This window comes from Maniola hyperantus, chromosome Z (assembly GCF_902806685.2).
Source record: "Maniola hyperantus chromosome Z, iAphHyp1.2, whole genome shotgun sequence".
Classification (NCBI taxonomy): Eukaryota; Metazoa; Arthropoda; class Insecta; order Lepidoptera; family Nymphalidae; genus Maniola; species Maniola hyperantus.
Window position 1 is genome coordinate 17486294 of NC_048564.1, and position 18276 is coordinate 17504569.

General features: G+C 48.5%; 2 protein-coding genes across 3 annotated transcripts in view; both read right to left on the reverse strand.

The window, feature by feature from the left end:
* Positions 1–3513: 3513 nt before the first annotated feature.
* Positions 3514–15403, reverse strand: LOC117995293 (putative fatty acyl-CoA reductase CG5065). 2 transcript variants are annotated; one of them, XM_069508665.1, is made up of 7 exons: positions 15315–15403; positions 6733–7616; positions 5976–6284; positions 5578–5773; positions 5312–5510; positions 4801–5040; positions 3514–4018 (listed from the first exon to the last, which is right to left on the reverse strand). In XM_069508665.1, exons 2-7 carry the CDS (start codon positions 7612–7614, stop codon positions 3757–3759), a joined length of 2088 nt encoding a protein of 695 aa, XP_069364766.1. In that variant the 5' UTR covers positions 7615–7616; positions 15315–15403; the 3' UTR covers positions 3514–3756. The 2 variants fall into 2 exon arrangements, with proteins under 2 accessions (XP_069364766.1, XP_034839173.1); XM_034983282.2 differs by having other exon boundaries at positions 6733–6932; positions 15315–15398.
* Positions 15404–17285: 1882 nt separating this feature from the next.
* Positions 17286–18276, reverse strand: part of LOC138404531 (uncharacterized) — a 30412-nt gene continuing 29421 nt past the window's right edge. The window contains exon 6 of the mRNA XM_069508781.1: positions 17286–17710. Coding sequence (XP_069364882.1) covers positions 17605–17710 — 106 coding nt within the window. The 3' untranslated portion in view covers positions 17286–17604. The remainder of the gene's footprint in view (positions 17711–18276) is intronic.

The window sequence follows — 18276 nt, forward strand, 5'->3', positions numbered from 1 at the left end:
CACCCCTCGCGCCCCTCCCCGCCTCCTCCGCTCCTGCCCCGCAGTCGTCCTGTGACGTAATCGCGCCGCACGCACATTGCACGGCTGTCGATCCGTTGCACCCCTCGCGCCCCTCCCCGCCTCCTCCGCTCCTGCCCCGCAGTCGTCCTGTGACGTAATCGCGCCGCACGCACATTGCACGGCTGTCGATCCGTTGCACCCCTCGCGCCCCTCCCCCGCCCTCCTCCGCTCCTGCCCCGCAGTCGTCCTGTGACGTCAATCGTGCGCGGCACGCCGCAATTGCACGGCTGTCGAGTCCGTTGCACCCCTCGCGCACCCTCCCCGCCCTCCTCCGCTCCCTGCCCCGCAGTCGTCCTGTGACGTAATCGCGCCGCACGCACATGCAGCGGCTGTCGATCCGTTGCCACCCCTCGCGCCCCTCCCGCCTCCTCCGCTCCTGCCCCGCAGTCGTCCTGTGACGTAATCGCGCCGCACGCACATTGCACGGCTGTCGATCGCCATTTGCCATTTTATTTTAACTTCGTGACAAGTATCTCTAAATATATTATTCTGAATGAAATTATACAAAGGGCAATTTTGGTCTAAATGAAATACTTGAGATGACGAACCATTTTATTTTGATAAGTTTTAATTTAGATACTATTATATAATTATAACGTATTCAAAAGTGAATTAATTATCTAAAAAAGCTATGTATGTAGCTAGTAGATTCAACAGACTGGGGAAGCACCCTTGGTCACCATCCAATAGAAGAGGATTGGGACTTTGCCAACAACATAGTCACGCGAGATAGAATCAGCTGGGCTATTGACACCTTCCACCCTTTCAAAACAGGAGGGACCGACACCATTTTCCCAGCACTTTTACAATGGGGAAAACTTCAACTGACACCATGGCTGGAAATAATTACAAGGCCTGCATAGCATACAAATACATACCAATGGCCTGGAGAGAAGTGAAAGTGGTCTTCCTACCAAAACCTGGAAGGAGTGACTACACATTGCCGAAGTCCTTCAGACCAATCAGCTTACATCTTTCCTACTAAAAACGCTCGAAAGACTTGTCGACAGGTCCCTCAGGGACAGAACCTTAAAACATCTACCTTTACACTCACATCAACACGCTTACAGTACGGGCAAATCAACAGAAACAGCACTTCATTCTGTTGTTACCAAATCGAAATGACCTCGAAACAAATTACGACACTAGGCGTGTTCATAGACATTGAAGGAGCCTTTGATAAAACACTTTCGATAGCATAGACAAAGCCTTGGGAAGATACAAGGCGTTCAAAAACCATACGCAGCTGGATAAGAGCTTTAAGTAGAACAGAGAATCATACAACTAGACATCAACGGAGGTCACAAAAGGCATAGTGGCGAGAGGCTGTCCTCAAGGAGGTGTCCTGTCACCAATACTATGGACCTTGTAGTTGACGACCTGATAACCAAACTAAACAAAAGTGGGTTCTATACCATTGGTTATGCAGATGATCTCACATCTAATCAGTGGCAAGCTAGAAAAACACATTATACGAAGTCATGCAACGAGCTTTGCGCTTAATAGAAAGATGGTGCAATGAAAACGAACTTACAGTAAATCCGAGAAAACAGAGATGATACTGTTTACCAACAAAAGGAAAATTGAACTAACCAAACCACCAACTTTGTTTAACACAAGCCTTGAACTGTCCGCAGAGGTAAAATATCTCGGTGTGACACTGGACAGCAAACTCAGCTGGAAAAGGCATACAGAGATAAAACCAAAAAATCACTAGCAATACTAAACCAATGCAAACGCATGCTAGGGAAAAATGGGGGCTAAAACCAAAGATACTGAAATGGTTATACCTATCGGTAGTAAGATGTTCACTAACATATGCTGCACTTGTATGGTGGCCAAGAACTCTCCTTACTACCGTCCAGCAAGAACTACAGAAATTTCAACGACAAGCATGCCTCGCCATTACCGGCCTGCATGAGTACCACACCAACAGCAGCGTTAGAAGTCATATGGGCATTCCGTCCCTACACATACACATCAAAGAAGAAGCAACACTCGCAGCCCTGAGACTGAAAACCTCAGGGCATTGGAAAGAACAAAAACACAATGCACACTAAAATTCTAGGGCAAAGCATAAACAAAGACCACGTTTGCAGTGGAAATGCGACAGAAACCGAAAAACAACACATACTGAGACAAAAACAAGATAAACTCAGAGAAGACTTAGATCCGAAGCCAGCACAAGACACAATAGAAGTGTACACCGACGGATCCACAACGGAAAACGGGCACAGGAGCTGGAGCCTACTGCCAAGAACTAAACATGAGAATAAGTCACGCACTCGGTAAGGACAACTCTGTCTTCCAAGCAGAGTGTGTGAGCATTATGACCGCGGCTATAGCCGTGGCCAATCGACAGGTAACAAACTTTAAAATTAACATTAACTCTGATAGCCAAGCTGCTCTTAAAGCCTTGGCTAGATTCTCGACGACCTCACAACTTATACAAGACTGCCACAAGACTCTGGAAACACTCGCCATGTCAAACGACATCACCCTAAGGTGGGTCAAAGGACATGATGGAGACCAGGGAAACGAGGCGGCCGACGCACTAGCACGAAAGGCTACGACATTGAAGGTGATCGGGCCAGAACCTATTGTTCCCATACCCTTCAGTGAGTATAAAACCTGGTTGCATGAACTAACACTAAAAGAGCATTCCCAACTATGGGCAAACACAACAGACTGCAGGCAAGCCAAAGAGGCTTTCCCCAACATAGACAAACGGCAAACTAACAAACTACTCCGCCTGGACAGAGGTAAACTTAGAAAGGTGGTGGGACTCATAACAGGGCATAGCCCACTAAACAAACACCTTTTCGTTATAGGTGTCACCGACAGTCCTTTGTGCAGGGCTTGCATGGAGGTCGACGAAACACCGACGCACGTGGTCCTAGAGTGCACGGGCGTAGCAGAACAACGCGAACGCCATTTGGGTTCCCCGACCTCATTCCATGAAGCCCTCGGCAACCTGGGCGGTCTACTCGGCTTCTGGAGTGAGCTTGGATGGCTGGAGTGAAGACTTCAGTGGGGAGGGGCAATGCACGCACAACAGACGGAGACGTTTAAGTGCGGAAACCAGCCCAGAGCGAAGAAGAAGAAAAAGAAGAAAGCTATGTATATTCCCTATAGCTGATAGCACTCGGCTACTTACTTAACTATAGCTGATAGCACTCGGCTACTTACTTAACTACTTATTTTTGTAACTTTACCGACTGATTTTGTTGGTTTTTTCAACTTAACAGCACAATTGAAGTCGATGGACTCAGCCCCGCGTGGGAGGAACATCTACAAGTGTGATACATATCACTTGGCGAGCTGCTCGGCGTGTACTAGCTACTCGCTACTAGCTACTAGCTACTAGCTAGACGCCGAGCATTCGTTTCATAATATAAACGATATGAAAATTGAGAAAACCAACTGTTAGGTTATAACCACCTTGTACGGGAGCGGTGTGTACTGTGCAGGCTCGACCGTACCAAAGGGAGATCTCCCACCGAGTGGTTGGTTGTGCTCGGTGGCGCCAGCTGGGCCGACGGTTGTATCTTGAAACTTCTACATATTATAGTTCAGATTGCAGAAAACTCCGCTAGTGCGAGTACTGTCGGCGGTACATTTGTTCGGGACTACGTCATGAAATGTTATCGATTGAACAACGCCATCTAGTTTCTACTGTGTATATAGTGTCGCAACTCACAAGCAGTGGTAGGCCCTGTTGAGCGGCACGCCGGCGGGGTCCTCCCGCAGGCAGTAGCGGCGGCCGCCCTCCACGCAGCGCCGCACGTACAGCGCGCGGTCGGCGCGCGTCAGGTCCGTGCTGAACGCGCCGCGCTCGTGCGCGTGCAGCCGCGCCGGGAGCGCGTCGAACTTGGCGCAGGTGAAGTGCCACGGCCGCGTCGTGAAGTACTGCAGCACTTGCAGACCTCGGCTGATTCGCTCTTGGACGCGCACCATGCTGCAACAACGTCAGCAGGAGCTACGTGTAGTGTTGCAGCACGTGTGCGTCACAACTGATGTGCAGTGCAACTGGATGTTGGCTACACTTGCACTAATAACTATGTCTCATAGTTTCAGTGTGTAATAGTTTCATTAAACATTAACTTTTAGTCATTAACTAGAGGATGCCCGCGACTTCGTCCGCGTGGATTTAGGTTTTTAAAAATCCTATGGGAACTCTTTAATTTTCCGGGATAAAAAGTAGCCTATGTCCTTCCCCGCGATAGAAGCCATCTCTGTACCAAATTTCGTCAAAATCGGTTGAACGGTTGAGCCGTGAAAAGCTAGCAGACAGACAGACAGACACACTTTCGCATTTAAAATATTAGCATGGATATGGATAATGCACATAACATAATTAACATTTTCATTCCTTCCTATGTAAGTAACAGAAAAAATAAGAAAATTGTACCAAAACATGTGAACCTGATTCAATTGTTACGGCTTTCATTATCGTTCAGAATAATTCACGACGAAACTCATTATACAGGACGCGGTAGAAACTTATGTACATTCGGCTTTGTAGAGCTTCGTCTCAGTCACTCGTACCTATGTGACGTTTTGTCGATCTCAACGACAGAGACAATGCTCTACAAATCTGGTATCTCCTTCTAAAGGCCGATTGTACATTACTTTTTGCCGCGTCCTGTATGTAAACTTTCGCACCCGAGTAAAGCCGAGGCGGATCAACTAGCTATTCATTCAGTCTTTCAGGCCTCGGGGCTACAACAAGTGACTCACAAACGTTTCTGGCCCAGCAGCAGCAGCAGCAGGTCGATGCAGTAGGCCGGCAGCAGGTGGCAGCAGAGCCGCCGCGCCTCGTGCAGCGCCGCGTTGGTGGTGATGTCGCCGCCGGGGTACCACAGCGGCCACGCGAGCGGGTACTTGCGGCCGTAGTCCTTGCCGAGCTGCAGCACCTCGCCCCACGAGGTCGCCTGCTGGTGCCCCACGTTCACGTTGTACACGGGGATCTCTTCCGCCCTGCAACACCACCTCGTGACCACCACGCCCAGTCCGGGAGCCTCCCGTCTGTGAGGCGTCTGCGCTGACGCCTAACCCAGGGAGCCTCCCGCCTGTGAGGCGTCTGCGCTGTCGCCCAGTCCGGGGAGCCTCCCGTCTGTGAGGCGTCTGTGCTGTCGCCCACCCCGGGGAGCCTCCCGCCTGTGAGGCGTCTGTGCTGTCGCCCAACCCAGGGAGCCTCCCGCTTGGGAATGCGAGTTGGCAAGGACCTGCCATAGCATCGGATACATACTTGTCAGTCCTGGAGCCTTCGATGGCAGCGATGACTAGCACGGCGTTGATGGCCGTGTCCACCGGCACGACTTGCGCGACGAGGGAGCCGTCGCACAGCATGGTGCGGATGACGCCCTTGCCCGCGCCGAGCATCAGCCCGATGGGCCCGTTCAGGTTGTCCACCCAGCCCGGCACGGGCTCCTCGTGCGCCGGGCACACTGCAACACGAGAGCGCGATGAGTGTACCGCCGCGACGAGTATCTCATACGGTCCAGCGAGCGGTACCTATACTCGGGCGCACGATGACGGCAGGCAAGTGCTCGTACTCCTCCTCCACCACGCTCTCGGCCAGCCTCTTGGAGAACGTGTAGCAGTTGGGGTGCGGGCCCAGCAGCGACGGCGTGAGCAGCGCGAGCTGCGCGTCGTCCAGCCACTCCAGCAGGCGCAGCACCTCCGCGGGCTGCACGGGCGGCGCGTGCGTCTGCAACACACACATGGCGGCCCCTCTCGTCACGTGCTCTCTCGCTGATAGCGACCCGCTCGCCCTAGTGGGCGCAGGTGCTAGTCACACCGACATCACGTACCGCCGCGTCACCGCGCACGTCCGGCAGTGTTGCCCATCATCATCGCGCTGGGCATCATCACGCAACGTCCACGGCTAGCTATTGTCCCGATGTACTCACTCTCTCCTCTAGAAGCTTGTAGTCCGGATAGCAGAAGGCGGTGGACAGGTGCAGGAAGGCGCGCAGGTGGCGCAGACGGCGCGCCACGCGCAGCGTGCGCCGCGTGCCGCCCGTGTTCATGTCAACGTTGGCGCGCAGGGGCGCCTCCAGCCGCAGAGTGGCCGCCAAGTGGAACACCACCGACACCTCGTCGGACAGACGCTCCAGCTCTCTGTCGGACAGCCCCAGGTTGTCGGACAGCACGTCGCCCTGGAGGGGCGAGATTTTCTCTAATGCTGACGGATTTTCTTTTCTCAAACGGTCGAAGAGCTGTAAGAGAAGACAAGAGAAGAGTTTACATGTAATGTGTGTATGGATATATGACGTCATCATCATCGTCAACCGACAGACGTCCACTGGTGGACATAGGTCTCTTGTAGGGACTTCCACACGCCACGGTGTTGCGCCGCCGCCATCCAGCAGCTCCCTGCGACTCGCCGGATGTAGTCCACCTAGTGGTAACAGTACTCGCACTAGCGGAGTTTTCTGCAATCTGGACTACATATAGAAGTTTCAAGACACAACGCGTCGGCCCAGCTGGCGCCACCGAGCACAACCAACCGCTCGGTGGGAGATCTCCCTTTGGTACGGTCGAGCCTACACACTGCTCCTGTACATTCTCATGTCTGATTTGATCACGTAGAGAAACTCCTAGCGTAGCTCTCTCCAAGTGGGCCTAAAAATGATTATGAGTAAAACGAAAATCATATTTACTCACCGGCTCGCGCCGCATGTCGTCGAGGCGCTGGCTGACCGACTTGCCCCTCTTGGGCCGCACGAGCACGTACACGCGGCGCACGTCGGGCACGCTGTACAGCAGCTTCTCCAGCAGCACTTTGCCCATGAAGCCCGTGCCGCCGGTCACCAGCACGCTTCTGCCGCGGTAGAACTCTCTCACCGATATCTCGCCCGCCATTTCTGTAACAACCGACACGTGCTGAGGCGAGGCGAACCTGCAGAACATCGTCACATTGTACACCAGCACGCTTCTGCCGCGGTAGAACTCTCTCACCGATATCTCGCCCGCCATTTCTGTAACAACCGACACGTGCTGAGGCGAGGCGAACCTGCAGAACATCGTCACATTGTACACCAGCACGCTTCTGCCGCGGTAGAACTCTCTCACCGATATCTCGCCCGCCATTTCTGTAACAACCGACACGTGCTGAGGCGAGGCGAACCTGCAGAACATCGTCACATTGTACACCAGCACGCTTCTGCCGCGGTAGAACTCTCTCACCGATATCTCGCCCGCCATTTCTGTAACAACCGACACGTGCTGAGGCGAGGCGAACCTGCAGAACATCGTCACATTGTACACCAGCACGCTTCTGCCGCGGTAGAACTCTCTCACCGATATCTCGCCCGCCATTTCTGTAACAACCGACACGTGCTGAGGCGAGGCGAACCTGCAGAACATCGTCACATTGTACACCAGCACGCTTCTGCCGCGGTAGAACTCTCTCACCGATATCTCGCCCGCCATTTCTGTAACAACCGACACGTGCTGAGGCGAGGCGAACCTGCAGAACATCGTCACATTGTACACCAGCACGCTTCTGCCGCGGTAGAACTCTCTCACCGATATCTCGCCCGCCATTTCTGTAACAACCGACACGTGCTGAGGCGAGGCGAACCTGCAGAACATCGTCACGGCGATGTGCCGTCATGGAGTCGGCGACAGCCCTAACTGGATCTCGCTATGACGTTGTCACAACCGTCCGTCCGTCCGTCGACGCGGCATAGTTTACTCATTTTTGGTGGTACGTCGTTTCGTAATCGGCCCAGATACGAATGCAAATATATCGAAGTGATTGTCTGTCTGCCCTTGCCTCAGTCTCTTGCACTGTCACAGAGCAACCACAACACAACACAACACAACACAACACAACACAACACAACACAACACAAGTGCTGCCCGAGCGGCGCAATCAACAAAGGGAATATCCCAGCGAGCCTGCTACGAAGCCTAGGGGGCTTGGGGGCCTAGACATCTACAGCGAAGCGCACGTCGAGTAGCTGAAGCTGAACGAAGGGACGACGAAGCGACGGCGGCCCATTCGACATTCTCGCCACTTTTGCCGAATAGAATTTTGAACGAAGCGTTAATATTCAACCGTTCGAATGATAGCCAAGTTTCGACGAAATTAAATATGCTACTTGTGAAAGTTATCAGATTAGGTAATTAGCTAATTAGCATGTATTTGTTACTTCAATTATGTACGTAAGTGTAGTTTCGTTGAGAAAATTTTAATTTTATTCAAGATAAATGTGAAGTTGCTGTGTGTAGTTGGCGTACATTCGTCAGGTACCTGATGAGGAAATTCGATTCGGCAATAAACTGTTACAAAGCATTTTATTGCCGTGAAGTGTTCGCGTATCGCAACCAGTCGTGTTTCCACAAGTGTGAAGGATATCGTTGCGACTTGCGACTTGCGACTTGCGACTTGCGACTTGCGACTTGCGACTTGCGACGTGCGACTTGCTACGTTCGACTAGCGGCTACAATGTAAACGTTCGCCGCGATGCGACGGTTTATTATGTAACAATTAAAAAGAATGCTCTAAATACTTTGATTTTATAAAATCATCTTACAAATGCAAACCGACTATCAAAAAGCGTATTTTTTACCTACTTTGAATAAACGTTTTAACTTTGACTTTTGACTTTGACTTTGAAAGAACAGTTCGCCAGCTCGCCTCGCTCGCGATCTCAGCTGCTGGGCGAGGCGCGTTCACCTGCTACATAGTTACTGATGTGTGGAAGGTAACAGAGCTGTGTGGTACACTCGTGGGCGCTAGGGGAGCGGCCGGCAATACGTTTGGAAGATAACAGAGGTGTGACCACAACATATCTCAATACAAGCAATCTCTCCACTCCAGAAGATGGGCCGGGAACAAAGGTGGACAACGAATAGACAAACAGACAGACACAATTTCTCGTTTATTATATTAGTAGATGTGGATAAGGATTTCATCTCACATTTCTCTCATTTAAATGGTACATTAATAAAGCAAAAGTTTGTCGTGGCCCGTGGCCCGTGGCCCGTGGCCCGTGGCCGCTCATTTCCCTTTCGCTTTCAATTTTTCTATTTTAAAACAAAAAAAATCCACTCACGCCTTTTAGTTGCAGATGTACATATCTTACTATCAAATTCAATGGTCAAATTCCACACTAGCTAGCTACCTGTCTACACAGTACCCACTACCCAGTACCCACTACCCAGTACCCACTACCCAGTACCCACTACCCAGTACCCACTACCCAGTACCCACTACCCAGTACCCAGTACCCAGTACCCAGTACCCAGTAGCCAGTAGCTGGCTGTAGCAATAATCAACGCAGTGAAGTGGTTGTTTATAACTACGATCTACATCTGAGATTACGGAACGCCGACCAGTCGCCCGACAACTCGGCTGACCAGTCGCCCGACAACTCGGTCAGCCAGTCACCAGACAACTCGGCTGACCAGTCGCTCGACAACTTGGTCGCCCAGTCGCCCGACAACTCGGCTGACCAGTCGCTCGACAACTTGGTCGCCCAGTCGCCCGACAACTCGGCTGACCAGTCGCTCGACAACTTGGTCGCCCAGTCGCCCGTCAACTCGGCTGACCAGTCGCTCGACAACTTGGTCGCCCAGTCGCCCGACAACTCGGCTGACCAGTCGCTCGACAACTTGGTCGCCCAGTCGCCCGACAACTCGGCTGACCAGTCGCTCGACAACTTGGTCGCCCAGTCGCCCGACAACTCGGCTGACCAGTCGCTCGACAACTTGGTCGCCCAGTCGCCCGACAACTCGGCTGACCAGTCGCCCGACAACTCGGTCAGCCAGTCACCAGACAACTAGGCTGACCAGTCGCTCGACAACTTGGTCGCCCAGTCGCCCGACAACTCGGCTGACCAGTCGCTCGACAACTTGGTCGCCCAGTCGCCCGTCAACTCGGCTGACCAGTCGCTCGACAACTTGGTCGCCCAGTCGCCCGACAACTCGGCTGACCAGTCGCTCGACAACTTGGTCGCCCAGTCGCCCGTCAACTCGGCTGACCAGTCGCTCGACAACTTGGTCGCCCAGTCGCCCGACAACTCGGCTGACCAGTCGCTCGACAACTTGGTCGCCCAGTCGCCCGACAACTCGGCTGACCAGTCGCCCGACAACTCGGTCAGCCAGTCACCAGACAACTAGGCTGACCAGTCGCTCGACAACTTGGTCGCCCAGTCGCCCGACAACTCGGCTGACCAGTCGCTCGACAACTTGGTCGCCCAGTCGCCCGACAACTCGGCTGACCAGTCGCCCGACAACTCGGTCAGCCAGTTACCAGACAACTAGGCTGACCAGTCGCTCGACAACTTGGTCGCCCAGTCGCCCGACAACTCGGGTCGACGGTGGTGTAGCGTGTGGGCGCTGACACTGGAGGAACGATCAGCGACTATGAGGCTTGGAGCATGGTGGCTTCGGGAGCCGCCGGGCATCTGCAGGAGGTTGCCAGTTGCCACGACACTTGGTGACTGGCAATGTATGATTTATTTGTTTTTCCCTTACTGTCGAGTGCCACTTAGCTACTCAATTGTATTAAGATGTAGCCTAATTTATGAGTAATAAGTAATTCCGCATGTTAGTGTTCCTTGGTCTGAGGGTGAGATCTATAGAGCGCACTTTGACTTTGCTTAGACTTAAGACAGAGTTAAAACGAGACAGAGCTATATTTCTCACACAAATCTGTCTCGTTTTAACTCAATCTTAAGTTTGAACAGAGTCAAAGTGCGCTCTATAGATCTCAACCTGAGACACGCCGCGCTCACGTGTGCTCTCCGCACTTGCACTACGCGCACTATCACGTGCACTACACACTATACACTACACAACAACTCCACAGCGTTTAGTGTCGTCAGTGTCTCTGTGACGTCGAGCAGGTGGCTTGTGCTCGTGCGCTTCGGCGACTTCGGTGATCACTGTGAACTGTGCATGATGCATGCAGCTTTGTACGATGCGAACATGAGATATTTAATATTGTTCTGAACAAAATATAAAAAATTGACATGAAATGTTGACGTTCATTTTGTTTACACGTTTATTACCGCCTACCGGTCACCTCCCGAAGTTCCTCCCCGTGTCGCGTGTCGGAGACAACACGCAGAGGAACTTACAGCGTTTATAAAATAACGGAGGTGTGGCACGCGTCGGCTCTCAGTCCATTAAGAAAACTGGTTCTTTTTAAATTAACTTTCGTGCTGAGCCGACTAACGGCTAACGGATTTCAAACTAATTGATATGCAAGAGAAGGTGTCGGCATTTTATGCGTAGGTATATCAATATAAAAAAATATTAGGAAACTTGTGCCGTGTGTGTCGACTGGCTGTGCGGCGGTATACATATCTCCCCATCGCAACTGACTATGCTAACAATGTAAACTATGTTTGATGATAGAAGCCTCCAAGCGAGCGCCAAGTGCCGACAACAACTTGACAAAGTTTCTACTCGATCGGATAAACGATGCGCGAACGCATAGGTAACGAACAAACTGCGAGACATAGTGGAGCAAGTGGAGCAAGTGGAGCAAGTGGAGCAAGTGGAGAAAGTGGAGCAAGTGGAGCAAGTGGAGCAAGTGGAGCAAGTGGAGCAAGTGGAGCAAGTGGAGCAAGTGGGGCAAGTGCTAGACTCCGGCGCGAAGTGGCCTCGATGGCCAAATAGTTTTAGTGGTAAGTAGGCCATTTAAGTAATATTTTATTTACTTTTACGCATTGTTGTATTTGCGTAAGATTTGAATAAAATTTCTGGCCTTTTAATATTCGATCGACCCATCGCCGGCTCACTACTGAGTACGGGTCTCCTCTGACTATGAGAAGGATTCAGGCCATAGGCCGCCACGTTAGCCAAGTGCGGAAGGCAGACTTCACACATGTTCGAGAACATTATGGAGAATTCCATTATGGATGTCGTCGTTCACCGTTATACAGCGAGTGATACATATTATACTTGTAGTAGTTGCTCTATACCACAAAATGAAAACTTGGACAGACACAGGATCGAATCCCGGACTTCCCGAATACGAGGCGGACATCTTGACCAGTAAGCTGTATATCTAAATATATAAAAGCGAAATACCACTCACTCACTCACTCACTCACTCACTCACTGACTGACTAATCACGAAATCTCAGGAACTATTAAGCCTACAAACTTGAAATTTGGAAGGTAGGTTCTTTCTAGGACGTAGGTATCAGCTAAGAAACGGTTTTGAAAAATTCCCCCCCTAAGGGTGTGAAAGGGGGGGGGGGGGTATAAGGTTGTATGAAAGTCCTATGTTTTTGAAGTTAGAGACGTGAAAATCGACTTTTAGGTTGTTAGCTTTAAATAATAAAAATCTGTAAAAGTCAATTTGGGAAATTCCCCCCTTAAGGGTGATAAAATAGGGGGGAAAAGTTTTTATAGAATAGTTTTAACTATTGTTATTTTTACTTGAAATTTGAAACGTAGGTTCTTTCTAAGGGGTAGGTATCAGATTAGAATGCCTCCCCCTAAGGGGGTGAAATGGGGTTTGAAAATTAATATGAAAATCCTATGTTTTAGAAGTTAGAGATAATATGAAAATTGGCATTTAGGTATTCTGGGTTGTGTGCCTTAAGTGGAGACTGAGTGAGTATGTTAGTGAGGCCTTTTGCAAAATTTCAGATCTCATGAGAAACCAGATTTTTTTATATATATATATATATATATATATTTCACTAGTAAGTAATAAATTATTTCATAAAGTCTTCATTTATTGAAAGTAATGCACCTCTTAAAATTATATTTTGTTTTGCTTTGTGTTCTCAAAATATACAAAATGTGGTTCCGTCCATGTTGCTGTTTGCTAATCGATGTTTCGTCACCGGCTACGAAATATACAAAATATACAAAATGGGGTTCCGTCCATGTTGCTGTTTGCTAATCGATGTTTTGTCACCGGCTACGAAATATACAAAATATACAAAATGGGGTTCCGTCCATGTTGCTGTTTGCTAATCGATGTTTCGTCACCGGCTACGAAATTAGTCCAATGTTCGGACTTAATTTATTATGGACTAAGAGCCAGCGCGTGCTAGAGCTTGGTTATTGTATAAAGCTGAAAGTTTCTCTCGGCACGGCGCGGGGAACAACGTCTGTGGGGGCTTTGTTTGATGTTGAGGACAAGAGCAGCATCAGTGAGGCGTACAATGCGCGCAGCCTCCGATGCCATTCTGAAAGTCTCTCGGAAACATTTGCTAATCCATTATGAGGCACTGGGTGGGCCTACGTACGTCTAGGTACGTCTAGGTACGTCTAGGTACGTCTAGGTACGTCTAGGTACGTCGAGGTACGTCGAGGTACGTCTAGGTACGTCGAGGTACGTCGAGGTACGTCTAGGTACGTCTAGGTACACATGCAGTACCGGTGCACCATAAGTCCTCTTATATTCTATTCAATACAAAATCTTCCTAGATTTTGTATTCAATAATTACATCCGAATCTAAAATTATTATTGTAAATATGGATGTAATGTCTGACAATAAAGTTTACATTATTATTAGTTGTCATGGCAACTGGGGGTTGCCACGACACTAAGTGTCTGGCAGGGGGTTGCCACGACACTAAGTGTCTGGCAGGGGGTTGCCACGACACTAAGTGTCTGGCAGGGGGTTGCCACGACACTAAGTGTCTGGCAGGGGGTTGCCACGACACTAAGTGTCTGGCAGGGGGTTGCCACGACACTAAGTGTCTGGCAGGGGGTTGCCACGACACTAAGTGTCTGGCAGGGGGTTGCCACGACACTAAGTGTCTGGCAGGGGGTTGCCACGACACTAAGTGTCTGGCAGGGGGTTGCCACGACACTAAGTGTCTGGCAGGGGGTTGCCACGACACTAAGTGTCTGGCAGGGGGTTGCCACGACACTAAGTGTCTGGCAGGGGGTTGCCACGACACTAAGTGTCTGGCAGGGGGTTGCCACGACACTAAGTGTCTGGCAGGGGGTTGCCACGACACTAAGTGTCTGGCAGGGGGTTGCCACGACACTAAGTGTCTGGCAGGGGGTTGCCACGACACTAAGTGTCTGGCAGGGGGTTGCCACGACACTAAGTGTCTGGCAGGGGGTTGCCACGACACTAAGTGTCTGGCAGGGGGTTGCCACGACACTAAGTGTCTGGCAGGGGGTTGCCACGACACTAAGTGTCTGGCAGGGGGTTGCCACGACACTAAGTGTCTGGCAAGTGGTAATGCATGACGGGATTTCCAACACTATTCCGAAGAAAATATTAAAAAATGAGACTATGCTTTGACGTAAGATTTTATACACCTTTACTACATGTTATCTCCCAAAGCCCCCACGATCCTAACAAACGCTCCTCCCAGTGTTGGGGACAATACGCAGAGAAACTTGCAGCTTTTATAAAATAATGAAGGTCTGGCACGCGCTGGCTCTCTCTTCCTCTATTGTTTTAGGCTTTTTTAACCGACTTCAAAAAAAGGAGGAGGTTCTCAATTCGTCGGAATCTTTTTTTTTTTTTAAGGTATGTTTCCCGATTACTCGAAGACGCCTGGACCGATTTTGAAAATTCTTTTTTTGTTTGAAAGGGTATACTTCCAGGTTGGTCCCATTTAAATTTGGTGAAGATCTGATGAACATCTTCGAAGATAGATACTGGAACTCCTCAACGGATAAGAGTAAATTGCTCGCGATCAGTGTAATAGCTTAGTAAACAGTAGATTTTTAACCAGTCATAGCATAATTCCATGGGACCACTAAAAATTGTGAAATAATTTTTTTTTACAAAAAAATAAAAACCGACTTCGATACACAAACACTAAAAATTTAAAAATAATTTAATTTATTACCGAATATATTATGTATACAAGAGTTGATATTATAGTTCCATAATAATATTTTTTGGGGTCGGTGCCAATGAGGTGCCATTGTGGAGTCTCATAAAAATATGAAGTCTAGACGATTCGCGCAGCTAAAGCTAATTGGCACCGGCACCAAAAATATTATTATGGAACTATATTAACTCTTGTATACATAATATATTCGGTAATAAATTAAATTATTTTTCAATTTTTAATGTTTGTGTATCGAAGTCGGTTTTTATTTTTTTGTAATAGATATCCTTAACAACATTTTATCTTATTTATTTTGACACTTGCTATAGATTACACATTCAATATTAATAAGTATTAATTATTTTGTTTTCTTTTAATGTATTTATTAATTTATCACTTATGAATATTATACTTATTGTAAAAATGTGGTCTGTCACAAACGTGTGTTGACAACGAGCAGCACTCACCTGCACAGTCAGGTCCACAGTCCACACAGCTGGCCGCAGTCCGCAGTCCGCAGTCCGGCGCGCGCGCACGCTCGCCGCAGAGTGCGCGCCGCGCGCCGCCGCCGCCTCGCCGCTCCCTCACGCGTCTCACGTTCCTCCCCACGACCGCGTCGTCGCCGCGTCTAGGCCGCAGTCTGCCGCGCTGGCCGAGTGCGGATTGGCAGTTGTCACACACCTTTGACAGCATTCCAGGAATGGAGGAGGAGGTGGTGGTGGTGGTGGTGGTGGCAGGACATGCTGCTGTCAACTAAAACACTTGTCTTCAGTCAACGCTTTATTTGCAAACTAAGTATAATAGCTTCACAAGCGACACAGGTATGAGGGAGGTACATTTTACTAGCTTTTCATTATATTTTAGTGTAAAGTTCAACTTACAACTTACAACTTACAACTAAGTATACATAAGTACGCATTCGTTTTAGAAACACTTATTTTTCTTAAAACTAAATTGAAATTAATAAATTCAACAATAAATAAATGTAATTACTGTAGTGGGTAAGTGAGGAGTGAGTAGTAGTGATGTAACGAAATGTAATTACTGTAGTGGGTAAGTGAGGAGTGAGTAGTAGTGATGTAACGAAATGTAATTACTGTAGTGGGTAAGTGAGGAGTGAGTAGTAGTGATGTAACGAAATGTAATTACTGTAGTGGGTAAGTGAGGAGTGAGTAGTAGTGATGTAACGAAATGTAATTACTGTAGTGGGTAAGTGAGGAGTGAGTAGTAGTGATGTAACGAAATGTAATTACTGTAGTGGGTAAGTGAGGAGTGAGTAGTAGTGATGTAACGAAATGTAATTACTGTAGTGGGTAAGTGAGGAGTGAGTAGTAGTGATGTAACGAAATGTAATTACTGTAGTGGGTAAGTGAGGAGTGAGTAGTAGTGATGTAACGAAATGTAATTACTGTAGTGGGTAAGTGAGGAGTGAGTAGTAGTGATGTAACGAAATGTAATTACTGTAGTGGGTAAGTGAGGAGTGAGTAGTAGTGATGTAACGAAATGTAATTACTGTAGTGGGTAAGTGAGGAGTGAGTAGTAGTGATGTAACGAAATGTAATTACTGTAGTGGGTAAGTGAGGAGTGAGTAGTAGTGATGTAACGAAATGTAATTACTGTAGTGGGTAAGTGAGGAGTGAGTAGTAGTGATGTAACGAAATGTAATTACTGTAGTGGGTAAGTGAGGAGTGAGTAGTAGTGATGTAACGAAATGTAATTACTGTAGTGGGTAAGTGAGGAGTGAGTAGTAGTGATGTAAACGAAATGTAATTACTGTAGTGGGTAAGTGAGGAGGGGAGTAGTAGTGAGTAACGAAATGTAATTACTGTAGGGGTAAGTGAGGAGTGAGTAGTAGTGATGTAACGAAATGTAATTACTGTAGTGGGTAAGTGAGGAGTGAGTAGTAGTGATGTAACGAAATGTATTACTGTAGTGGGTAGTGAGGAGTGAGTAGTAGTGAATGTAACGAAATGTAATTACTGTAGTGGGTAAGTGAGGAGTGAGTAGTAGTGATGTAACGAAATGTAATTACTGTAGTGGGTAAGTGAGGAGTGAGTAGTAGTGATGTAACGAAATGTAATTACTGTAGTGGGTAAGTGAGGAGTGAGTAGTAGTGATGTAACGAAATGTCATATTTTGGACATATTTTGGCGAATGCGAATGTTCAGTTTCTGTGTAAATGACCTTGGCGGCAGTCGCGTTACCGAATGATATAGAGAACACTGATAATGTGATTACGAGGTTAACTACTGTTTTATTACATTAAAAACATAAGAAATTAATGGATTTTGTTTTATTAACCAACTATTACATCAGTTTTTTTAATATTCGCAAAACATTTGAATTTCAACAATTTCGCGGATTACGAATGTGTTATTCGTTACATCACTAGAATCTGTCGATATCACATTGTAGCCTCGGGTAAAAGTGGGGTTGCCGACCTAAAGCTCATATTTTATTTATAAATTTTAAAAAAAATTCAGGACCTAGGTACCTACATCATAATAGGTATAGTTTTTTTTAATAAATTAAAAATACAATAGTTTATATAATAGAGTAAAGTATCGTAAAGACACAATATAACTATTGTTGTAATTAGTCGCTAAGAGCCGGCGTCGCGCATGCAGCTACTTAGTGGTACAGTGTCGCTGGTGTCGGCGCAGGAGGCGCCCATCGAACTGTACAAGCTGTAGTGCGGCGTGGCGTGGCGTGGCGTGGCGTGGCGTGGCGTGGCGTGGCGTGGCGTGGCGCGGCGCCTCACACGGCGAGGTGCAGGTAGGCGGAGACGGCGCCGAACTTGTGCACGGGCCACATGCACGCGCAGTCCGCCGCCACCACCAGCGTCTTGGTCTCCCAGCACTCGCTGCGGAACACAGCACAGTCACACACCGCTACTACCGCCAGTCGCCAGGCGCCAGGCGCCAGGCGCCAGGCGCCACGGTCGCGCCATCATGTGGAATAACACTATTGTGTATGTTTCCTCATTCATACATCCAGGAAATAGCCATAGGTTTTGGTGAAGTACCCATAGGTTTTGGTGAAGTAGCCATAGGTTTTGGTGAAGTACCCATAGGTTTTGGTGAAGTAGCCATAGGTTTTGGTGAAGTAGCCATAGGTTTTGGTGAAGTACCCATAGGTTTTGGTGAAGTAGCCATAGGTTTTGGTGAAGTACCCATAGGTTTGGTGAAGTAGCCATAGGTTTTGGTGAAGTAGCCATAGGTTTTGGTGAAGTAGCCATAGGTTTTGGTGAAGTAGCCATAGGTTTTGGTGAAGTACCCATAGGTTTTGGTGAAGTAGCCATAGGTTTTGGTGAAGTAGCCATAGGTTTTGGTGAAGTACCCATAGGTTTTGGTGAAGTAGCCATAGGTTTTGGTGAAGTACCCATAGGTTTTGGTGAAGTACCCATAGGTTTTGGTGAAGTAGCCATAG